A 24534-nucleotide genomic window follows, 5' to 3' on the forward strand; every position below is an offset into this window, starting at 1 on the left:
CTCCCTCGAGTTATGCGTGACGACGATGGCGGATGTGCTGCTCACTGACGCGACTCGCGAGTCGTTGTCTACAGTACAGTGTTGTCCTCATCGTACCATTTGCTACCACCGTCGGGTCGTCGCATCTCCAATTGTATTTCTATTTTCTATTCTACTGTACATTGCTGTGGACCGTGGACGGGTCCAAGGGGGGAGAGTGTAACGTGGCTACGTTACATTCACGTAGTTACTAAATTAGGACATATAATGTATCTACGATTGCGTGCGTAGGCGCCGTCCCTTAAGGACGGCGCCAGCGAGTGTGGGAGTTCGAGCTCCTTTACACTCGTCACCGATACCGCACCACTCTGGAATAGAGACTGGGTGCAGCGTATCACGGCGTGAGTAAGGGGGCGTTACACGCCCGGAGCGAGAGAACAAGACGGTGTGCGAACAGACAAGTAGTTCGCAGTGACTAGAAACTCATCCCAGCGATTTGGCGGGGCATTCGCCGCAAGACGCATGGCGCGCGCGCGATCCATCAGTGTGCGGTGAAACCACTCAATGCGCCCGTTCTGCGCGGACGTATGCGGCGCCGTCGTGCGCCATTGTGAGCCACGACCTTCGATCCAAGTTTTGAAGTCGTTGGACAGGAGCTCGCCATTGTCCACTTGCACTATGCCGAGATGCTTGCCTGTCTCCACTTCCCGAGCGAGAACCCAAGCCTTGAAACGTTCAAGAATGACTTTCGAGGGCACGGGAATGGCCCAAGTATGTGACGTGAAATCATCGAGGATGTTCATAGAATACAGGTTGCCTAACACTGAACGCACATCCTGCTGCCCCTGCACGTCCACAAAAACCGTACCAAGAATCCGCTTCGCCTTATCTCCCACCCGCACCTTAGGAACTGCACTTCTCGTCTGCTTGCCGAGAATGCAATGTTCACATTTGGCAGGTGGGGAGAGAATGATGGGCATACCTGAAACGGATCTGAGGCGGGCCATGTTGTGGATCGTACGATGGTTGACGTGACCGAGACGACGATGCCAGACGTCGAGTGTTGGCACACGACCCGAATAGAGGGCGTGCTCGGTGGAAGGAGGGGCGCCATCGAGAGAGTAGAGGCGCTTGGAGGTCAGCGTGCCGCTACATCAGCAAACTGGGCAAGTCCTGACGGTCTGGCCATCTGAGATGCACTGCTCAGAGCACCAGAGCACCTCAGATCTCACACATTATCAGACAAGTTCAGACGAGCTCAGACGAGTTCAGACAGCTCAGGTTCAGACAGCTCGGGTTCAGACAGCTCGGGTTCAGACAGTTCGATACGAGGCAATGTGAATAATACTTTATACTAGAATATAGATTCATGTGAATGATAGTCGCTGTAATTATTGACATAGAATGATTCAAAAGCATCAAGGGTATACGAAAAATGGAAGTCAATTGGCATAGAAACATCCCCATATACTGGCATAAGATGGACAGCACGAAACACACTGTCTAGATGTACAATAGATGATACCTGCTGTCCATTGTCTAGCTCGGGCTGAACAACGTACATACCCGTCACGTCGTCCGGATCGTCCGAGACCTCGAACCAATCGATCAGTGCGCACGGGTAGCGTTCACCACTGTATGGGATTGTCATCAGCCCCATGACACGGCCGACAGCCATGCCTTTCATGCTGGGCTCGTCCGCGTCGATGCTGATGAGAACGGTGTCGTAACGAGGGTGGCCGCGCCAAGAATGATTGCATCGAATCAGCTCCCGGTGCATGCCACGATCACCGGAGAGCTCGCTCGGGGCGAAGAACATTGCATGTGCTGTCCGATACACGGCGATCTTCCCGAGGAATCTTGGACACTCCGACAGGTCCACCGTGCTCGAGTCGACTTCGTCCGTAGCATGCAGTTGATCAAATAGGAATCGGCGAACCAAAACCATAAGATCGGGTCGCTGATATTCCGCGGCGAGGTCCTCAACAGAACGCATATAGACTAGACTCGTGTTTTGAGAAAGAGCTTCTGATTGAATAATTGATACTCACCTTGTCGTGCCGGAAGCTCGACGACACCCTCCACATAGCCATTGACATCCATCACCTCATCCTCAGGCTCGTTGTCGTCCGAAAGGAACACGTCTTCCGTTACGAATGGCCCCAAGTTCATTGCATCTGCGAGGACATCACCGTCAAGCATGTGGCGGTTGGCGAAGATCGACCGTGCGGCACTGAGCTTGTCGAGCCGTTGGTTGGTGCGAAGCATCTCGGGCAACGGGTTATTCCTACTTGACCGTTGCCACGGCTGCTTGACTGCGCGGATGTGTTTGGACTCGGTGATTGACGAGCAAATGCCATTCGGAGAACCAAAGAGTCGGATGTTAGCGATGTAGTGGACGAGAGCATGCTGTCGCGGGAGTGAGAAACCCTCGGGGCGTACACCTACGGTCTCGAAGACGACGCGATGTCTGTGGAAGCGGTCTAATGCCTCTTGCATCTCCGCGAGTGAACTGTCGTCGTGAGTAGATCGTCTTGCTAAGTAACAGAAGTCGAGGTAAGCCGCAAAGCAGCGAACCATGTCGTCCGGCACGTGCCCCCGTATCGCTGGAAGGTAGACCTGCCACGACGAAACAGAGGTCAGTCTCAATCTTCAATATATTACTTTACTTACTTTCATTAGCGCCTTCGAGTCGTTCCCAGTCCACTGCTTGAAGTTCCGGCCCTCGGGAAACCGACGAAGCCCCGGAAATTGAGGCGCGGCTGCGATCCTACAGGTAAGCAAGTGGCCATCAGTGATTCGATCAATCCACACTGAGAACAGTCTCGCCTGCGATCAATGTCGTCCATTCTTCGACGAGCCTCGGCCTTGGGATGCACAAGGTACAGGTACTGCTCCACCCAGTCGACGAGGTGGTCCTTGAATGTCCCCTTGATGAGCTGATGGAGCAGATCGGGGGTAATGAGCTCATAGATGTCGGCGCGGGGGAAGTAGGTCGTGAACGGCTGCGAACGAATGCTAGCTGTTATGAAGATAGCGTAGTGTGGGTTGATTCATACTTACAATGATGTTTGCATCGACTCCCCATGCGACCCAGGCTTCGTCAGCATCGAATGTTCTGATAAGCTCCACGGTGTGCTCGAGACAGCGCGGCTCTCCTCCGGCTTTATGTAGATCTTCGGGTGGAAGGAGACATCTGCGAGGGAGTAGTGAGCAATCATACAGCACAGGTGACCGTGTACTTACTTCGGGCACCACCCTGTCACTATGCCTGCGAGGAGAACTTGCTCGGGATAGTCCGCAATAAACGGCCCGAGCTCGTATATTGTTCGCCGGAAGTGTCCGTCGGGGCAGCGTACAACGTCGTGGGTCTCCATGTAAGGTCGCAGCGGCGACATGATGTGTGCGATTGAGGCGTGGTACAATTGTTTGCGGAACGTTCGAAACTCATCAGTCTCGGCCTTGCCTCGTGCCGCTGTGGGGTCATGAATCTCATTAACAAAAGAAGCCAGCGTCGACTCGGAGGTAAACAACGTACCCTTCGGTATCGCTAGGAACGCAATCGGGATGATCGCGTCCTTGTGAGCGCGCCTGACCGCATTATGTACATTACCGATTGACATGTATAGCGGGTGGAACTCTGAGTTGCCAGTGCCGACAGATACAGTGGTCTTGTCAGCGCCGAGGATGACAGGTGTCAGCATTGACCCATGAGTTTCCGGATCCTGCGCGATCTTGGTCTGTGAACAGCATGAGTCAGAGCGAGGTTAATGCATGAGATACACGCACAGCCTGTCTATACGCCCACTGCCCTGACATCGTGTTCGAGAACGATACTTTACCGGGTGTGATGTACTCCTGATACGGAGTCGTATCGAATTGCCCAGTGAAGTCTTCGTTTCCGATCATGTTGTGAGCGACCTGTCGGGAGTTGCGACAGTGGACGACGTATTCGGTGCGCTTCCAGGACGGCGACTCCTCGTCGACAGGTCCAGAGTATTGAACAGTGAATGTCGTCCATGGCGCGTCGCCGTACGGAATGGCATCGATCGTCTCGTAGAGCTCTGCAGCATCCTCGAACGGCGGGTCGCTGCCACCTTGCGTGACATTGTATGCGGCTAGACTCCTCAGTAGGTCGTTGATGTTACCTTGCGATGCTTGTATCTTTTTGAAGATGAGTTCGGCGAACTGGAACGCCGGCCGATTCTCAAACGGCGCATATGAGTTGATAGGCTCTGGTTCCGGAGGGGGTGCACCAGGAGGAAGGAAGTGACCTTCCGAGTTGCAAGGTCGGCCTACGTGAGTGAGCTACAGCACAGCGAAAATGAGACAAAAAGACATACCGTTGATATGAGGATGATACCGGAAGGTCAACCTCGGTAGGCCAGCCTTGGGGTGCTTGTGTTGACGGGAGTTGTGTACAGCAAAGTTGCGGCGAGAAGGGAAAGATCTGGCACATATTGTGCACCAGTAGCTGTGGGGTCGAGGCATACTATGTGGATGATACAGTAGAATTGAACGTTAGGGAGTCGCATACACACTGGCAGGCGCGCGCAACAGAGACAAATATCATACAAACATTTTGTGTACGTTTTCTTTGCCAACGCATCCCTTCGTGGTACCGTGACACGTCCACCCTCCCCACTTCGGAAACTCCCACCATACATCACTTCCCATCTGTCCTCTCAGCTCGTACGTAGTCTTCTTTTCTCAGGCCGCAGCTCGCGCAGCGGGGCAATGGCAGCTTCCCGGGTGGCCAACACGCGGAACTTGAGGACAAGGACCGTGAATCTTGAGGACACCGATGACAGCGTGGCACCCGTAGCAGCTCCTGTGGCCAGTCCATCAGCAGAAGAAGCAGGGAACAATTCGACAGAGGAAACGGACGTTACCGTTGAGCCGCCACGCCGGTATGCAACTCGACGCACGAACAATCCGCATCCTGCCCTGTCGGCAGGACTCAGCAAGCGAACGGGCGCCGAGGTACGGGAGGAGGTGCAGAAGAAGAGAGATGAAAGGGAGTTGGATTTGCAGCGCAGGGAAGCTGAACTTGAGCAGCGAGAGCTCGAGGTAGAGCGGAAGTCACAATCCTTTGCCAGTGTTGAGCGAAAACTGAAGTCGCGTCGAGACGAGGACACCATGGAGCGCATCTTCGACGACGAAGATGCTGATATGGAAGATCTAGCACAAGGTGAGTGACGTATCTGCAATTCTAGATTGTAATGAACTCACTGTCTTGGTAGGCGAAGGCGCGGTGGACGCTGGCTCCAAGTCCGATGTCGAGAACGATGAAGATTACCAGCCGCAGAGTGATCCTGGCGATGCATCTGACGCATCTCGGCCTATGCAGTCGGAAGATTTGGAAGACTCTGGTGGTGACGATGAAGCTGTTGCTGGTACCAAGAGGAAGGCTGGTAAATCGACCAAGGTGAGCAGTGCTATATCACCGGGTCTTGTAGTACTGCACGCACCTGAGTATTCACAACTACCTCCCTTACCCGGCCCAGAAGCGCACTGCGAAGAAGAAGAAAACCACACAGGAGCGTAGGAAGGAGATCTTGGGCGAAGTAGAGAGAGCAAAGGCGATACAGGCAGGGGAGGACAAGGACGAGGAGGAGGAGGAGGCCGCACGGTGCGCTCGTGCTCGTGTGATAAGATCGGGAGATGATCTAACACGCGTTATCACCGCAGACCGAAGGCAAGGCCCAAATCGACGACCAACAAATCGACGACCAAGCCCTCCTCCTCATCGAAATCTGCATCCAAGCCTGTATCCAAGTCCGCGCCTAAGTCCACGACAACCACAAACCGAGCCACGACCTCCAAGAAGACCTCCGACCTTCCATCTCTATCGCTTGATCTTCCGAATACCATGGGCTTGAAGGCGGACTGGAAGAACGCTGTCGCCTCACGTCGCTCACAGACTCCCAAGTCGCAGGCCAGCTCTTCTGCGACATCGGCATCCCCTGCGACATCGTCTAGTCAGCGAGGTACACCGACCCCTAGGCTCTCCGCTGCAGCTCACCGTGCAGGCAACGCCAAACGCACCCGGTGTCAAGACTCCATCGAGCTCATCGGAGGATTCACCGACAGCGACATCACTGTCGGCATGGGATCAGCGAAGGGCGGCTACGGACAGCTCGTGCAGGTCACTCAGAAGGCGAAGGGAGGTGATGATGAGCAGTTGGAGGGGAGTATGAAGAAGAAGCGGCGCGCAAAGAGTGTTGTGCCGAACGAGAAGTCGCTCTCGGTTCAAGCCTTACCGGCCTTCATCCAACCACACTGGAAGAGTACGTTTGTTCCTACAATGCTCCAACTGATCGGCGAAAGCGAGAATCCCTGGGTGTTCGCAAGCGGCAAGAATACTGCTGAAGAAAACCTCCTCATCGATGTCGTGCAGCGTCTGGTAGACGGATTTTGGCCGGAGGAAGGGTATGTTGTTGATGGGATGGACAAGATCTATCGTATTGTGAGTCCATCGCATCAGTATATGTTCTATGTTCTAACCAATTGTACAGGCACGCCAAGCCGTGAATGACTGGCGCGCTCGCTTTGTCTCTCGGATCAAGACATTTGTGAAGAACGAGTTCGTCAACACATATGGCTCAGCTGCGAAGATCGCAGCCTATGTGAACGGTGCATCCGGGCGAAGCCAAGGGCTTGCATTCTGGGCTGTTTACGATTCCGAGGTGAGTCTTCCTTCAATTCACATTCACAGTGGCTTTACCTGGGTGCATTACCACAGCTCGAGCGTCCTCTCGGGGCTCTCCAGTCCGCCTACGTTCTCAAGTCATTCGCGACACATCTGGCTGCCATACAAGGAAGCCGCATCAAAGAGACCGATACGAAGCCGGCACGCGGCGCACTCGCACTCGCAGCCACTGCGGTGAGTGCTCTTGTGTCGTGTGATTCGTTTGTGTATTGACAATCACTGCAGGTGCAGTTTGTGTTTGCGGCCTGGACGACTGGGCGATACAACACCAATCTCGTCTTCAGTGGCGAGCGCTATCGCAGCGTCACAACCTATTGGCACGACAAGTCCGTCGCGAAGATCATCGAGCGTCGCCGATTCGATAAGTATGTAGATATGGCAATTCCGTACATCGAGGCTACAGGGGCGCCGCGTGTTGTGGACGACGAGGACGACATTACCGTTTGTGATCCGAGTAGTCCAGTGCAGTCTGATGGCGAGGATGACACGTTCGGTAGAGGTTGACATAGTATTACATCGCTTATGTTTTGTACGACTTAACCCAGCTTTCAACAGCTGGTGTTACGATAATTGCTATTTTCGGTACTCATCTACTGGTAGCTGACGAAATCAGTGATGTCAGTTAAAGTGGATTAACAAGGGTACTTAGAAGTACCTTAGGTCAGATTAACTTGGTACACTAATGTACTTCCTAATCTGTGATCCAGTATTGATCCAGGATTAGCAAATTGGATTTAGAGGATTAGAGTTTGGATCAGTGTCATTAATCCTGGGCTAATCTGGGTGGATTAATACCAGCTAATCTGATTAGGCTACTGGATTAACTGATGATTTAAAGTGGATTAAGAAAATAAATGGCACCAGCCAGGATTGAACCCCTGACCTCATGAAATATTACATAATCACCTATTTGAGTCAGACTCTCTGCACTCTAACCACTTCACCATATGGTTGTTATAAACCTAGAAACACAATGCTATATGATACATTCTCTGAATACTGGACTTAGACATATTCTGGCCCTCTGTTACTGTGCTCTGCACATACCTGGTTAATCTGCAGATTAGTACTGGATTAACACAAGCTGATCTTTCTGGATTAGTGGTGCTAATCCTCAGTCCCATCTGGTCTTAGATCAGCTGTGTTGCTGCATGGATTAACAAAGTTAATCCAAAGTTAATCCAGTGGATCAGAGCATACTGATCCAAATCTCAGTGATGGATTAGTGTACTCTAAATCTGATCTCAAAACTGGCTTAAGTGTAGATAGATCATGGATCAATACATTCTAATCCTGATCTCAGAATTGGATTTAAAACTGGATTAACTGTACTAATCCAAATCTCTAATCCAAGATTACACTCACAGTTAATCCAATTCTGAGACCAGGATTTATCTACACTTAAGCCAGTTTTGAGATCAGATTTAGAGTACACTAATCCATCACTGAGATTTGGATCAGTATGCTCTGATCCACTGGATTAACTTTGGATTAACTTTGTTAATCCATGCAGCAACACAGCTGATCTAAGACCAGATGGGACTGAGGATTAGCACCACTAATCCAGAAAGATCAGCTTGTGTTAATCCAGTACTAATCTGCAGATTAACCAGGTATGTGCAGAGCACAGTAACAGAGGGCCAGAATATGTCTAAGTCCAGTATTCAGAGAATGTATCATATAGCATTGTGTTTCTAGGTTTATAACAACCATATGGTGAAGTGGTTAGAGTGCAGAGAGTCTGACTCAAATAGGTGATTATGTAATATTTCATGAGGTCAGGGGTTCAATCCTGGCTGGTGCCATTTATTTTCTTAATCCACTTTAAATCATCAGTTAATCCAGTAGCCTAATCAGATTAGCTGGTATTAATCCACCCAGATTAGCCCAGGATTAATGACACTGATCCAAACTCTAATCCTCTAAATCCAATTTGCTAATCCTGGATCAATACTGGATCACAGATTAGGAAGTACATTAGTGTACCAAGTTAATCTGACCTAAGGTACTTCTAAGTACCCTTGTTAATCCACTTTAACTGACAAAGATGACGAAATGCATTCTGGTCTTCTGAATGATCTGGTCTTCTGAACGAGATCGTGTCTGTGACTCTGTGGCGATTTATGCACTGAGTATTCCTGAGGAGCTGACGAGCTCTGAGCTGCCCTGAGCCATCTGAAGATGTCTCTCTGAGGGATGTTTTTGTAAAAAAATTGAGGTCTTGACACCTGAAGTTCTGAGCCTTTCTGACGTCTTCTGAGCCTTTCTGACGTCTTCTGAGCCTTTCTGAAGGTCTCTGACGTCCCTGACGAGGCCGTCAGAGACTTTCACAAGAGCCTGATGCCTAGCGAGAACAGCCCCACCCGGCTTGAGGATGCGGACCCCAGTGTCCATGAAGAGCACGGAGTAACGAGAGGTCGAGGCGCAGAGAGCCGAGATACTCACGAGGCGAACAGTGGCCTGGGGTACATACAAGACGTTCTCGAGGACGATCGAAGCACCACGACCGATGTGCAGGCGCACCTTGCCCAGACCACAGGCGTATATGACCGAGCCACTGACCCCCCGGATGCCGCGAGGCGAGATGGGGCGAAGCTCGTGGAAGTCGGCCTTGCAAGGAGACAGATGCGTAGAAGCGCCAGAGTCGAACACGAAGGGCTCAGTCCCCTCGGTCGAGATACGACGAGTCGCAGTGGGCACAGGCGCCACTGAAAAAGCGGCGGGGTCGTCAGGAGCACGGCAGTGGTTAGACCAGTTGAGCGAGACCAATTCTTCGTCCTCAACGGACACCAAGGTCTCATACTCGAAGAGATCCGCCGGGACAGCCACAGTGGCGAGCCAGTCTGGGGACGCGTCAGTAGCAAGGCCGGCGAAGTTGGTCTCGGAGGTAGCATCATTCGAAGAACTGGACTCAGTGGCCGAAGGCGGGGCTGTGCTCAAGAGATATGCATGGCCGGTCTTCCCGTCCACGATGTATGCGCGGCCCTGCTTGTCGTGGTCGGTAGAGGAGGACACGGCAGGTTTGCCAGAACTCTTGCCTTTCTTTTTGTTCGCGAGTACTTCCTCACGACGACCCTCCATGCCGCCACCAGGGGCCCAGCACTCGGGGGCAGTGTGCCCACTCGGGCGCGGGCATTTGGCGTTGGTGCACAACTTCTGCGACGACATCGACTTGCCTGGTTTCGCGAAAGCGGCGAGAGCGGTTGCGGACGAAGATGCCTTGTTGTCAGACATGATTCGCTGTTCAAGATCGAGGTGCGCGGCGATGTCGACGGAGGTGTACGGAACACCCGAGGTAGCGGATGTCGTGAGCAACGTGCCGACCTGCGACTGAAGATGCTGGAGGTATCCGTTCATCGAGTTCAGCATCCCGATGGTCATGAAGACCTCTAAGTTGGGAATGCCGATGTGGAAGATGCGTTTGGCCAACTCTTGGAGCCACGTGGTCGTCTCCGAGAAGTGTTCCTCGGCGCTGTAACGGCAGGCGAAGAAATCCTGAAGAAGACGAACCTGGGCATATGTGCCGGGCTGCTTCTCGTGACGAGCGCACAGGGAAATCCATAGGGCGCGAGCGTCGGTGAACCCGGCGATGAAGCGTTGTTCCTCCTTCGCTGCCTTCGAGCTGAGGAAAGCGATGATGACCTGCTCGTTCCGTCTGAACTTCGTGACCGAGCCGGGTCGTCCTCGACGGAGGGAGCGGTCTCCTCGCCAGACAGGTAGGCCCACGCGAAGCACATCTTGAGTGAGTTTTTGACGTATGTCTTCCATTCGAACCACTTATCTTTCTTGCGGTCGAGTATGAAACCGCCGTTGAAAAGCGACAATGGTAGGTGGATGAGCTCGACCTTTTCCTTGGCGGCAGCCTTGAGATCTATTTTGGGGGCCGGAGATAGCAGATCTGTGCGCGTTTTTGGCATTTTGGGTACCGAAACCTTGGGACTCGAGGTCGGGGTGATGGTCATTGGTCGATAAGGTGACTATATGCGGGGTCAGCACACGTTTGTGGGTCCTTCAAAGTCGTTCCTGGGTCTGAAAAGCCGAAGTGAGGTCTCAGGTAAGCGGGCGGGTTCAGAAACACCGCCCGGGGCTCATAACCTGTAGAGACTAGACAAACGGTCAGACGCTCAGTCGTGGTGTGACTTCGACTGATATTGATCTACCTAGACAAACAGTCAGACACTGCTAGGTAGTCAGCTACAGAATGTATCGTATAGTGTGTGTGCTAGGGCTTACCTCAGTCATGGTGTGACTTCAACTGAGGAAAGAGGGAGAGAGACGGAAACGGACGAACCACCCCCGGCGGTATGTCACGTGCACGGTGGCGGAGATCGAGATCGCGGTGTGACCTCAACAACTTGCTGATGCCTTGACCAAGAATGTTCCATTCAGTGGAATTGAGAAATTCAGGTCTTCGGTTGGCATGATGAGATACTTGACATCTTGAACAAGTGGGAGTGTTGAACTTCCAACTTTCCAGTGCTATCTTATCTTATCAGTTACGTACATATATGGACTTGTGTTCTGCAATGTAGTATTACATACATTCTTTTGACGGACTCTGTCTGGACTCATCTTGTGACTCGCTCCAGACCGATCTACACTGTTCCAGACTTATTCTGGATCATTCCACTCCCTTCCGGCATGTTCCATGACCTTCCAGTACATTCCTTGATCACATGGACACTTATGCATATCCCTATCTCTGGAGTTAAGGCTTACTCATTTCCCTAAAACTCGGACTTAGTGATTACTGATCTGCTTACTGATGTAGCATGTGATCAGTCCCAGACATGTATAAATACTGGGGTGATTCCTCCTAATGGATAATGATCTCTCCTGTTGAGGTGGGACCGAGACACGGGCGCTTGTGATGACACAGACACGTGACGAACGAACGGACTCAACGGACGCACGTAGAGTAGAGCTACCTCAGTCGAGTACCACGAGGACGCGACTGAGGTAAGCTTGTTTGTAGTTTTATTCTCGGATGCTGGGCACTGATACTGTATTCCTAGACTCTGTAACCTTAACAGGTAGTGTAGCAATCCAGTCGAGTACCACGAGGACGCGACTGAGACTCTGTAACCTTAACAGGTTATGAGCCCCGTGTCGTTTTTTTAGCCGCTTCCTTGTTCACCCTGATGACACTTTAAGGGTACAACCACCCGTCTTCGACATTCCCACGATACAACAATCGTTTTCACGCGCATATAGTCATCGAAACAACACATACACTCACCATGTTGGACGACAAGGAGAAGGTCATCATACTCCCCGAGAACTTCCATCTGAGTCGCACAAACTGGGTCCAATGGAAAAGTAAAGTCCTCACCATCGTCGAGCTTCAGGGTAAACTTGGCCATCTTCTCAGAAAAATGTCTGCTCCTCAGCCTGCCAGCGCCACCCCCACACCCGCCGAAACCACAGCACTTACGAAATGGACGAAGGACGACCTTCACGCGAAGGCTACGTGTACTCTCAACATGGACATCGAGAGTTGCGGGGTCGAACCACTCGGCCTAACGGCGGCCGAGTTCTGGAAGGCGCTGTTGGCGGTGAAGGAGAGGCGGAGCGAACTGGCGGTGCTGAATGCGGAGGAATACTTGAAGAAATGCAAGTACGTCCCGGGTGCGGATATCCACGCCCATTTCGAAGAATTACGCCATTGCCGCAAGGCGTGTCGCGAGATGGGATCGCCCCTCACCGACCACCAATTCGCCATCATTATATGCCAATCCATGGGCAACGTTTACAACCATATCACTGCCGGTCTCCTTACGAAGTCTGACCCCGAGGACGTCATCCTGACGATCCTCGCCGTGCATGACAACAAGATGCTACAAACCGGGCAGCCACAGAACCCTCTTGGAGTCACACAGACCGCGGCACCGGGCGAGCAACTTACGTCGGTGTTTATGACCGCGTCGAAAGCGCAGCTCATCTGCGACTGGTGTTTGTGGAAAGGCCACTTGAAGGAGCGCTGCTTCTGCGAGGGAGGCGGCATGGCGGGTCAGCAGCCGGCTCACTGGAAGTTGCAGCCACGCCCAAAGAAAGGATCACCAGCAGATCTAGCCCACCCCACCTCGAGTGTTCCGACCGCTAACGTCACCGTGACAGCGTCAACCATCACATCGACTCCGAACTACAACGTGTTCATGGCTACCGCTACAGTCACGCACGCAGAGCTCGATACACCTGCAGGCACCATACGAGTGTACCTCGACTCTGGGGCCAGTCACCATTATTTCACCGACCGAGTTCACTTCTCTGAGTATCTTCCCTTAACTCCTCACTCCGGGAACAGTGCAAAACGTGGAGCCGACTTCACAATTGTAGGAGTCGGGTGCGTCCACGCGGAGATGATCATTGAAGGACAACAGTCGATTGTGACGTTCCGAAATGCGCTCCACGTACCGGAGCTCGCAGCGAACCTGATATCTTTATCGCGGATTGACGGAAGTGGATGCGATATCCAGATCAAGAACGGAGAGATGCGCATAGCTCGCCAAGGCGGAGTGAATCCCATCCTCATCGGGAAGATGATGCCGAACAACCTCTATGAAGTCGTCTTGACCCGCGTCAATGGGAAGGCCATCAGGCTCTTGTGAAAAGTCTCTGACGGCCTCGTCAGGGACGTCAGAGACCTTCAGAAAGGCTCAGAAGACGTCAGAAAGGCTCAGAACTTCAGGTGTCAAGACCTCGATTTTTTTACAAAAACATCCCTCAGAGAGACATCTTCAGATGGCTCAGGGCAGCTCAGAGCTCGTCAGCTCCTCAGGAATACTCAGTGCATAAATCGCCACAGAGTCACAGACACGATCTCGTTCAGAAGACCAGATCATTCAGAAGACCAGAATGCATTTCGTCAGCTACCAGTAGATGAGTACCGAAAATAGCAATTATCGTAACACCAGCTGTTGAAAGCTGGGTTAAGTCGTACAAAACATAAGCGATGTAATACTATGTCAACCTCTACCGAACGTGTCATCCTCGCCATCAGACTGCACTGGACTACTCGGATCACAAACGGTAATGTCGTCCTCGTCGTCCACAACACGCGGCGCCCATGTAGCCTCGATGTACGGAATTGCCATATCTACATACTTATCGAATCGGCGACGCTCGATGATCTTCGCGACGGACTTGTCGTGCCAATAGGTTGTGACGCTGCGATAGCGCTCGCCACTGAAGACGAGATTGGTGTTGTATCGCCCAGTCGTCCAGGCCGCAAACACAAACTGCACCTGCAGTGATTGTCAATACACAAACGAATCACACGACACAAGAGCACTCACCGCAGTGGCTGCGAGTGCGAGTGCGCCGCGTGCCGGCTTCGTATCGGTCTCTTTGATGCGGCTTCCTTGTATGGCAGCCAGATGCGTCGCGAATGACTTGAGAACGTAGGCGGACTGGAGAGCCCCGAGAGGACGCTCGAGCTGTGGTAATGCACCCAGGTAAAGCCACTGTGAATGTGAATTGAAGGAAGACTCACCTCGGAATCGTAAACAGCCCAGAATGCAAGCCCTTGGCTTCGCCCGGATGCACCGTTCACATAGGCTGCGATCTTCGCAGCTGAGCCATATGTGTTGACGAACTCGTTCTTCACAAATGTCTTGATCCGAGAGACAAAGCGAGCGCGCCAGTCATTCACGGCTTGGCGTGCCTGTACAATTGGTTAGAACATAGAACATATACTGATGCGATGGACTCACAATACGATAGATCTTGTCCATCCCATCAACAACATACCCTTCCTCCGGCCAAAATCCGTCTACCAGACGCTGCACGACATCGATGAGGAGGTTTTCTTCAGCAGTATTCTTGCCGCTTGCGAACACCCAGGGATTCTCGCTTTCGCCGATCAGTTGGAGCATTGTAGGAACAAACGTACTCTTCCAGTGTGGTTGGATGAAGGCCGGTAAGGCTTGAACCGAGAGCGACTTCTCGTTCGGCACAACACTCTTTGCGCGCCGCTTCTTCTTCATACTCCCCTCCAACTGCTCATCATCACCTCCCTTCGCCTTCTGAGTGACCTGCACGAGCTGTCCGTAGCCGCCCTTCGCTGATCCCATGCCGACAGTGATGTCGCTGTCGGTGAATCCTCCGATGAGCTCGATGGAGTCTTGACACCGGGTGCGTTTGGCGTTGCCTGCACGGTGAGCTGCAGCGGAGAGCCTAGGGGTCGGTGTACCTCGCTGACTAGACGATGTCGCAGGGGATGCCGATGTCGCAGAAGAGCTGGCCTGCGACTTGGGAGTCTGTGAGCGACGTGAGGCGACAGCGTTCTTCCAGTCCGCCTTCAAGCCCATGGTATTCGGAAGATCAAGCGATAGAGATGGAAGGTCGGAGGTCTTCTTGGAGGTCGTGGCTCGGTTTGTGGTTGTCGTGGACTTAGGCGCGGACTTGGATACAGGCTTGGATGCAGATTTCGATGAGGAGGAGGGCTTGGTCGTCGATTTGTTGGTCGTCGATTTGGGCCTTGCCTTCGGTCTGCGGTGATAACGCGTGTTAGATCATCTCCCGATCTTATCACACGAGCACGAGCGCACCGTGCGGCCTCCTCCTCCTCGTCCTTGTCTCCCCTGCCTGTATCGCCTTTGCCTCTCTACTTCGCCCAAATCTCCTTCCTACGCTCCTGTGTGTTTTCTTCTTCTTCGCAGTGCGCTTCTGGGCCGGGTAAGGAGGTATTGTGAATACTCAGGTGCGTGCAGTACTACAGACCGGTGATATAGCTGCTCACCTTGGTCGATTTACCAGCCTTCCTCTTGGTACCAGCAACAGCTTCATCGTCACCACAGAGTCTTCCAATCTCCGACTGCATAGGCCGAGATGCGTCAGATGCATCGCCAGGATCACTCTGCGGCTGGTAATCTTCATCGTTCTCGACATCGGACTTGGAGCCAGCGTCCACCGCGCCTTCGCCTACCAAGACAGTGAGTTCATTACATCTAGAATTGCAGATACGTCACTCACCTTGTGCTAGATCTTCCATATCAGCATCTTCGTCGTCGAAGATGCGCTCCATGGTGTCCTCGTCTCGACGCGACTTCAGTTTTCGCTCAACACTGGCAAAGGATTGTGACTTCCGCTCTACCTCGAGCTCTCGCTGCTCAAGTTCAGCTTCCTGCGCTGCAAATCCAACTCCCTTTCATCTCTCTTCTTCTGCACCTCCTCCCGTACCTCGGCGCCCGTTCGCTTGCTGAGTCCTGCCGACAGGGCAGGATGCGGATTGTTCGTGGTCGAGTGCATACCGGCGTGGCGGCTCACGGTAACGTCCGTTTCCTCTGTCGAATTGTTCCCTGCTTCTTCTGCTGATGGACTGGCCACAGGAGCTGCTACGGGTGCCACGCTGTCATCGGTGTCCTCAAGATTCACGGTCCTTGTCCTCAAGTTCCGCGTGTTGGCCACCCGGGAAGCTGCCATTGCCCCGCTGCGCGAGCTGCGGCCTGAGAAAAGAAGACTACGTACGAGCTGAGAGGACAGATGGGAAGTGATGTATGGTGGGAGTTTCCGAAGTGGGGAGGGTGGACGTGTCACGGTACCACGAAGGGATGCGTTGGCAAAGAAAACGTACACAAAATGTTTGTATGATATTTGTCTCTGTTGCGCGCGCCTGCCAGTGTGTATGCGACTCCCTAACGTTCAATTCTACTGTATCATCCACATAGTATGCCTCGACCCCACAGCTACTGGTGCACAATATGTGCCAGATCTTTCCCTTCTCGCCGCAACTTTGCTGTACACAACTCCCGTCAACACAAGCACCCCAAGGCTGGCCTACCGAGGTTGACCTTCCGGTATCATCCTCATATCAACGGTATGTCTTTTTGTCTCATTTTCGCTGTGCTGTAGCTCACTCACGTAGGCCGACCTTGCAACTCGGAAGGTCACTTCCTTCCTCCTGGTGCACCCCCTCCGGAACCAGAGCCTATCAACTCATATGCGCCGTTTGAGAATCGGCCGGCGTTCCAGTTCGCCGAACTCATCTTCAAAAAGATACAAGCATCGCAAGGTAACATCAACGACCTACTGAGGAGTCTAGCCGCATACAATGTCACGCAAGGTGGCAGCGACCCGCCGTTCGAGGATGCTGCAGAGCTCTACGAGACGATCGATGCCATTCCGTACGGCGACGCGCCATGGACGACATTCACTGTTCAATACTCTGGACCTGTCGACGAGGAGTCGCCGTCCTGGAAGCGCACCGAATACGTCGTCCACTGTCGCAACTCCCGACAGGTCGCTCACAACATGATCGGAAACGAAGACTTCACTGGGCAATTCGATACGACTCCGTATCAGGAGTACATCACACCCGGTAAAGTATCGTTCTCGAACACGATGTCAGGGCAGTGGGCGTATAGACAGGCTGTGCGTGTATCTCATGCATTAACCTCGCTCTGACTCATGCTGTTCACAGACCAAGATCGCGCAGGATCCGGAAACTCATGGGTCAATGCTGACACCTGTCATCCTCGGCGCTGACAAGACCACTGTATCTGTCGGCACTGGCAACTCAGAGTTCCACCCGCTATACATGTCAATCGGTAATGTACATAATGCGGTCAGGCGCGCTCACAAGGACGCGATCATCCCGATTGCGTTCCTAGCGATACCGAAGGGTACGTTGTTTACCTCCGAGTCGACGCTGGCTTCTTTTGTTAATGAGATTCATGACCCCACAGCGGCACGAGGCAAGGCCGAGACTGATGAGTTTCGAACGTTCCGCAAACAATTGTACCACGCCTCAATCGCACACATCATGTCGCCGCTGCGACCTTACATGGAGACCCACGACGTTGTACGCTGCCCCGACGGACACTTCCGGCGAACAATATACGAGCTCGGGCCGTTTATTGCGGACTATCCCGAGCAAGTTCTCCTCGCAGGCATAGTGACAGGGTGGTGCCCGAAGTAAGTACACGGTCACCTGTGCTGTATGATTGCTCACTACTCCCTCGCAGATGTCTCCTTCCACCCGAAGATCTACATAAAGCCGGAGGAGAGCCGCGCTGTCTCGAGCACACCGTGGAGCTTATCAGAACATTCGATGCTGACGAAGCCTGGGTCGCATGGGGAGTCGATGCAAACATCATTGTAAGTATGAATCAACCCACACTACGCTATCTTCATAACAGCTAGCATTCGTTCGCAGCCGTTCACGACCTACTTCCCCCGCGCCGACATCTATGAGCTCATTACCCCCGATCTGCTCCATCAGCTCATCAAGGGGACATTCAAGGACCACCTCGTCGACTGGGTGGAGCAGTACCTGTACCTTGTGCATCCCAAGGCCGAGGCTCGTCGAAGAATGGACGACATTGATCGCAGGCGAGACTGTTCTCAGTGTGGATTGATCGAATCACTGATGGCCACTTGCTTACCTGTAGGATCGCAGCCGCGCCTCAATTTCCGGGGCTTCGTCGGTTTCCCGAGGGCCGGAACTTCAAGCAGTGGACTGGGAACGACTCGAAGGCGCTAATGAAAGTAAGTAAAGTAATATATTGAAGATTGAGACTGACCTCTGTTTCGTCGTGGCAGGTCTACCTTCCAGCGATACGGGGGCACGTGCCGGACGACATGGTTCGCTGCTTTGCGGCTTACCTCGACTTCTGTTACTTAGCAAGACGATCTACTCACGACGACAGTTCACTCGCGGAGATGCAAGAGGCATTAGACCGCTTCCACAGACATCGTGTCGTCTTCGAGACCGTAGGTGTACGCCCCGAGGGTTTCTCACTCCCGCGACAGCATGCTCTCGTCCACTACATCGCTAACATCCGACTCTTTGGTTCTCCGAATGGCATTTGCTCGTCAATCACCGAGTCCAAACACATCCGCGCAGTCAAGCAGCCGTGGCAACGGTCAAGTAGGAATAACCCGTTGCCCGAGATGCTTCGCACCAACCAACGGCTCGACAAGCTCAGTGCCGCACGGTCGATCTTCGCCAACCGCCACATGCTTGACGGTGATGTCCTCGCAGATGCAATGAACTTGGGGCCATTCGTAACGGAAGACGTGTTCCTTTCGGACGACAACGAGCCTGAGGATGAGGTGATGGATGTCAATGGCTATGTGGAGGGTGTCGTCGAGCTTCCGGCACGACAAGGTGAGTATCAATTATTCGATCAGAAGCTCTTTCTCAAAACACGAGTCTAGTCTATATGCGTTCTGTGGAGGACCTCGCCGCGGAATATCAGCGACCCGATCTTATGGTTTTGGTTCGCCGATTCCTATTTGATCAACTGCATGCTACGGACGAAGTCGACTCGAGCACGGTGGACCTGTCGGAGTGTCCAAGATTCCTCGGGAAGATCGCCGTGTATCGGACAGCACATGCAATGTTCTTCGCCCCGAGCGAGCTCTCCGGTGATCGTGGCATGCACCGGGAGCTGATTCGATGCAATCATTCTTGGCGCGGCCACCCTCGTTACGACACCGTTCTCATCAGCATCGACGCGGACGAGCCCAGCATGAAAGGCATGGCTGTCGGCCGTGTCATGGGGCTGATGACAATCCCATACAGTGGTGAACGCTACCCGTGCGCACTGATCGATTGGTTCGAGGTCTCGGACGATCTGGACGACATGACGGGTATGTACGTTGTTCAGCCCGAGCTAGACAATGGACAGCAGGTATCATCTATTGTACATCTAGACAGTGTGTTCGTGCTGTCCATATTATGCCAGTATATGGGGATGTTTCTATGCCAATTGACTTCCATTTTTCGTATACCCTTGATGCTTTTGAATCATTCTATGTCAATAATTACAGCGACTATCATTCACATGAATCTATATTCTAGTATAAAGTATTATTCACATTGCCTCGTATCGAACTGTCTGAACCCGAGCTGTCTGAACCCGAGCTGTCTGAACCTGAGCTGTCTGAACTCGTCTGAGCTCGTCTGAACTTGTCTGATAATGTGTGAGATCTGAGGTGCTCTGGTGCTCTGAGCAGTGCATCTCAGATGGCCAGACCGTCAGGACTTGCCCAGTTTGCTGATGAGTCGATCCCTTCCGAAAGCACTAAGGAGCCGAGCGCGCTAGCGTCCTTGACCAACGCAAAAGCAGCCGATGTCCACACCTGGCATCGCCGCTTCGGACACGCGAGCGAGCGCACTGTGATGGAGATGGCCAAGTCCGGCGCAGTGTCGGGCATGGAGATCGTCGGAGGCATGCCGCTCGGCAAATGCGAAGATTGTATCAAGGGGAAGCACCCACGCACCCCGTTCACCTCTGTGAGAGTTAGCTGTTTGCGCTCTCGCTGAAAGGGACCGGGCTAGGCCGTGAACTCGAGCGTGGTGGTCAGAGGGCTGCCACGGGCTTGAAGTCGTGAGGGTCGTGAAGGTCGTAGCAGGGCGAGGAGCCCGCTGTAGGCGTAGGCAGGGCGAGGAGCCCGCGTCTAAGTCATCGCGCGAGGAACACGCTGGCCGTCGGCGAGGAGCTCGGCCACGGAGTCGACGAGGAGACGATTCCGAGAGACAGCGCAGCGAGGAGCTCGTGTCGAGGACGAAGGGCGAGAAGCCCGACGTTTGGAGAGACTGATCCTAAGTCGTACGGCGCGGCTGAATCGCACTCGGACGAGGTAGTAGGATGCAAGATGTCTGGCGTCTATTTCGTATAGCGCGCGTCTTTGGCAGAGGCGCGCGCCTAGTTGTACACGTGACACAAAAGGTAATGCTACTATACGGGACGAGGGAGGAATAGATGAGGGTCGCGGTTATTGTACAATGAAGAATAGATGTGTAAATAGGCGGACTTCACTCTGTCCACCGCGTCCGTAACAGGGCCCCCACCACGAGCCTCAGATCCTTAGCGATGTTGTCCCGTACGTCCAGCTCCAAGAGAATCCGTCCCAGAGCGCACCAATGCGCAAGTCGTACTACGTCGTCTTCGCTGTCGAGGTAACGAGGTTCGTAGTAGGAGGGGTAGACGGACAGTCCCGCCCCCCAGACTCGACGAATTCGGTCGCGGATCCCGGCCCACAACGCGCCACGAGCGGTCGCCGACATCGTTGCTTTCATGGCAGGGTGCTTGGCCGCTACAACGCGCTCGACGTTCGACCGGAAGTGGAAGGTGCGGAGCTCCCATACCTCCTTGTCCTCCTCGTCCGGTTGAGGGTTGCGGTGGTACGGGAGCTTGGAGTCGGGGAGCGGACGCAAGGGGCAGGTCTTGAGTGTACGGCTCAATGCGGCATCCGGGCGAAGACGACCCTTCCAGACCTTGAACTTGAGCGGCTCCCATTCTCCGGGCGGGCGGTTTAACGCCTCCACTTGGGTGTCCCTCGACTTAAGCCACATTAGAAGGGCCCCGTACCTATCGTCGGGCCGTCCAAGTAGCAGCTGGGGCGAGGGCAGAAGGAGTAGGCCGTCCGGAGGGAAGTGCGGCTCCGGTCCGAGTTCGTTTTCCCAAGGTCAGCGAGGAGCGGGCGTGAACTCGTCACACTCAAAGGGTCGGCGAATGTGTTCGACCACTTCGAGCGGAGAGTGAAGAGCGAGCTTCGTCCTCAGCGGGGCTCCAGAAGGGAGGGTGACGATTCGGCTGGGGTTTGCGAGCTGGTCGTCCATTCCCAAGTCCATGACCTCCTCGTCCTCGATCTCGTTCTCGACATCGGGGGAGCGGTTGTCGCTTCCGGGGACGGGGCGTCAGAGATCCGCTCCTCGAGCGTTGTTCCCAAGCGGGTGAAAAGGGAGTGGGAGTCGCTTAGGTGCGAGAGGAGAGATGGCCCAGGTTCGCCTATGTCCTCGACGAAGCCGGGGTCGGGACCGTCCTTCTTTTCGACTCTCAGACGCTCCTCCAATGAACGAGTCGGAATGGGCGAGGGGCCCGGTTGTATCCTTTCCGCTAAGGGTCGGCCTGGAGCTGTTGGGCTGTTCCGAGCGGCAGGCTTGCAAGGAGGAGAGCGAGGAGGACGGGAGGGATTCGTCCTCCAAGCCGGGCTGCGTCCCCGGGGATTAAGGGAACTCGTTCCGGAGACTCAGCGCGGTGCATTCTGCTCCGACCCGTTCGTCTAGAGGCTCCTGGCGACTGGGTGGGTCTATAGAAATCGCCGCCTCTTCGGGGCGAGGGAGAACGCAGAGGGGATCGAGCGCGGAAAGGCGACCGGGGTCGAGGGCGATAGGGCCGAGGTGATCGCGATCGAGATAGCGCTCGGCGACGGGGCCGTGGATCCGAGGAGGGTGGTCGGCGGAACGACGGACCGTGTCTCCTGTAAGGTAGAGGCGACGGAGATCTTGCCCTCTGTTTCCCTTTGTTGATGGGGGGGCGCGGAGAAGGCGACCTGGGAGAAGGGGCCATCGGGAGAGGAGCGAGCGACTCGACCGGGCTTGGCGGGAGCGACACGGCCATGGGCGAATCCTCGCACAGGAGCGGCAGTTCCGACTCTCTGCGCGGATTTGGGGAGACCACGGCCTTGATTGAATCCTCGTGCAGGAGCGGCGGTTCCGACTCTCTGTGCGGGGTCCGGGCCTGAGGTGTCGAATTCGCGAGCGACTCATGAGCGGGATGATTCACCCATCCTTCCTCCATGTTGACGAGAGAGGGCGCAGCCGGGGTATCTTCTCGTCGTACCGGAAGGGCAGGAGCGGAGGGCACCAGCGAAGGTAGCCGGGGAGGTCCTCGATCTCGTCGCCGGGAGTCACCCATGTCGAGGTCCGAGTCTTCCTCGGCGCTCTCGAGGTCAGCTTGAAGCTGGCGCATGCGTTGACAAGTGCGCCTTCCTACGGGCTGCGGCGGAGCGTGCTCCGCTACGTCCCATTCTTCCCAGGAGAGTCGAGCGTCCAGAGGAGCGATGGACGAGACGAATTGGCTGGGCGGAGGGGATGAACGGGTGACGTACCAAACAGGGACTCCGCACCAAGCGAGACGCTTCCGCACTTCCTTATTTCCTTCCTCCACCCAGCAACCTACTCCTACCAAGTCCGGACATGGGATCGAGAAATGTCCTTCCGCGAAGGCTCAACGTACGTAGACGTGAAGCGCATAGGCTCTCAACTCCAGGAGGTGGCGCTGGATGAGGGCGACTATCTTGCGCATTGAATGAAGGTCGACGGTTAGACTGCCGAAGTCGTAGATGGCATTCTGAACGCGGGTCGGACGTAGAACGAAACCAGAGGGAGGGCAGCGGTCGAGATTGTAGAGCTCCTCTGCACGACGAAGTTCTGCATCGTAGAGGGTCCGTAACGCGAGCGAGAAGTTGCGGGTTGGGATACCAGTCCCATTCTGGACGCAGGAGACGTAGAAAGAAGCTGGGCATCGTCCGCGTTTGAAGTCGAGCAGGACGAAGGCTGCATCAACGCCTTCTTTGTTCTCCGGAGCTTCGTAGATGAAAGCGCGGTGTTCGAACGCGCTGCTCCAGTATTGGGCATGGTATCCGGGTTTGAACCACCCTACACGACCGTCTGCATAGACCTCCTCCTTGTCGTTCGTACCAGGGGGGGTGAAGGAATGTACGGGGCATTGGACGAGACGGCGAATGACCCATCGCCCAGAGGTAGAGCCGAGCGGACGTCTCGGTGCGCTCTGTAGAGTCCCCAGGCGGTTTGGCCAGCTTGGAGTCGGATGGGGAGGTGTTCGAAGTCCCGGGGATAGTGCAACGACGTGCGGAACCCTAGCGCAACAGGGGCAGAGGAAGACGACGACATGGGGCTAGGGAGGACAAGGAAGCGAGGAGGAGTACGGTAGTAGCTGAGCAAAGTTCGGCAATTCCAAATGTTTGCTTAGGCTACGGGAGGGAAGCGAGAAGCGGCGAAATCGCTAGCTCACTGGGGGAGAGAGGAGGGAGGAGAAGCGCATTAAGCGCTCTTGTGGCTGTCTTGAACATCCGCGACGCGCTCACGTGATGAGTCGCGACACGTCCGAATAGCGCTCAGGGAATTAGGAGGGAGAATGAGTAAGGGTAGTTACGGTACAGTAGAAGAATTTTGGATTGACGGTGTATGATCTATTTACGAGGAGAGGAGAAACAAGTAAGTAAGAAAGAGGAAAACAAAGAAAAAGGGCTATCAACGGTTCAATCGTTCCGCGGCTTTGTATTCCCTGAGGATTTCGAAGGCGTTCTGTAGGTGAGAAGCGGGCTCCCAGGTGTCGTGAACAGGACTATAGCCTTTCCATCGGATAAGGAATTCGAGTCGGTTGCTTCGAGACTTGTTCCTTCTCCACGCAACGATCTTGTCGACTTCGAATTCTTCGGACGCGAGGAGTTCCGAGTTGCGTGGATCGGGAAGAGTAGGGCGGTTTACTTCACTAGGAACAGAAGACGATCCTCTGTAGCGTCGTAAGTGTTCGATATTGATTACCGGATTCATCGGGTACGTGTCAGGAATCGCGAGATGGTAGACCAATGGGTTGACCTGTTCTTGCACAGTGAAGGGTCCTAACATCCTTTGGACGAATTTTTTACCCGTACCCTTGACGTCGACTAGCTCAAGAGAGTGCGGGTTGACAAGGACTTGGGATCCTATGGGGAAGGTCTCGATGTGTCGACCTTTGTTGAACTGACGAGCGGCTTGCTCTTGGGCTAGAGCTAAGGCATCCCGGGCTCTTTGACGGTGAAGTTCCATTTCGATAATGAAGTCAGTCGCGCGCTCGCTGGCGAGCAGCGGACGTTCCACGTATCGGCTGTCTTTGTTCAAGAAGTCGAGGGCGCCCTTGGGATTGTAGCCATAGAGTAGGAAATACGGGGAGTGTCCTGTGGCGGAGTGAATCGAAGAGTTGTAAGCATGGGCTAGAGCAGGCAACCATTTAGCCCATCCCGATCGGTCGCCTTGAACATAAGCTCGTAACATAGTTTCCAGCCTCTGATTTACTATCTCAGTCTGACCATCGTGTTGAGGGTGATGG

General features: G+C 54.0%; 5 protein-coding genes across 5 annotated transcripts; 2 read left to right on the forward strand and 3 right to left on the reverse strand.

Annotated features, from left to right (window-relative positions):
* Window positions 1-1333: 1333 nt before the first annotated feature.
* On the reverse strand, window positions 1334-4470 carry B0H18DRAFT_882580 (uncharacterized protein; the record flags this gene model as incomplete). The annotated part of the gene is made up of 9 exons (XM_048040917.1): window positions 1334-1960; window positions 2065-2598; window positions 2653-2741; window positions 2801-2984; window positions 3043-3175; window positions 3226-3454; window positions 3518-3713; window positions 3769-4274; window positions 4323-4470. The coding sequence occupies 9 exons, from the start codon at window positions 4468-4470 to the stop codon at window positions 1334-1336; spliced, it is 2646 nt and encodes an 881-aa protein (XP_047889114.1).
* A 246-nt stretch (window positions 4471-4716) lies between these two features.
* B0H18DRAFT_957784 (uncharacterized protein) lies at window positions 4717-7195 on the forward strand (the record flags this gene model as incomplete). Its single annotated transcript, XM_048042615.1, has 7 exons — window positions 4717-5170; window positions 5223-5407; window positions 5439-5611; window positions 5671-6448; window positions 6498-6668; window positions 6698-6865; window positions 6917-7195. The coding sequence occupies 7 exons, from the start codon at window positions 4717-4719 to the stop codon at window positions 7193-7195; spliced, it is 2208 nt and encodes a 735-aa protein (XP_047889115.1).
* A 6461-nt stretch (window positions 7196-13656) lies between these two features.
* B0H18DRAFT_957785 (uncharacterized protein) lies at window positions 13657-16114 on the reverse strand (the record flags this gene model as incomplete). The annotated part of the gene is made up of 8 exons (XM_048042616.1): window positions 13657-13935; window positions 13987-14154; window positions 14184-14354; window positions 14404-15181; window positions 15241-15296; window positions 15432-15613; window positions 15665-15815; window positions 15872-16114. The coding sequence occupies 8 exons, from the start codon at window positions 16112-16114 to the stop codon at window positions 13657-13659; spliced, it is 2028 nt and encodes a 675-aa protein (XP_047889116.1).
* Window positions 16115-16360: 246 nt separating this feature from the next.
* B0H18DRAFT_957786 (uncharacterized protein) lies at window positions 16361-19496 on the forward strand (the record flags this gene model as incomplete). The annotated part of the gene is made up of 10 exons (XM_048042617.1): window positions 16361-16508; window positions 16557-17062; window positions 17112-17313; window positions 17377-17605; window positions 17656-17788; window positions 17847-18037; window positions 18082-18178; window positions 18233-18800; window positions 18851-19285; window positions 19381-19496. 10 exons carry the CDS (start codon window positions 16361-16363, stop codon window positions 19494-19496), a joined length of 2625 nt encoding a protein of 874 aa, XP_047889117.1.
* Window positions 19497-20453: 957 nt separating this feature from the next.
* B0H18DRAFT_957787 (uncharacterized protein) lies at window positions 20454-23487 on the reverse strand (the record flags this gene model as incomplete). The annotated part of the gene is made up of 5 exons (XM_048042618.1): window positions 20454-21009; window positions 21276-21555; window positions 21894-22383; window positions 22798-23340; window positions 23458-23487. 5 exons carry the CDS (start codon window positions 23485-23487, stop codon window positions 20454-20456), a joined length of 1899 nt encoding a protein of 632 aa, XP_047889118.1.
* Window positions 23488-24534: the final 1047 nt, after the last annotated feature.

The sequence above is a fragment of the Fomitopsis serialis genome (genome assembly GCF_022376445.1).
Source record: "Fomitopsis serialis strain Sig1Antser10 chromosome Unknown B0H18scaffold_85, whole genome shotgun sequence".
Taxonomy (NCBI): domain Eukaryota; kingdom Fungi; phylum Basidiomycota; class Agaricomycetes; order Polyporales; family Fomitopsidaceae; genus Fomitopsis; species Fomitopsis serialis.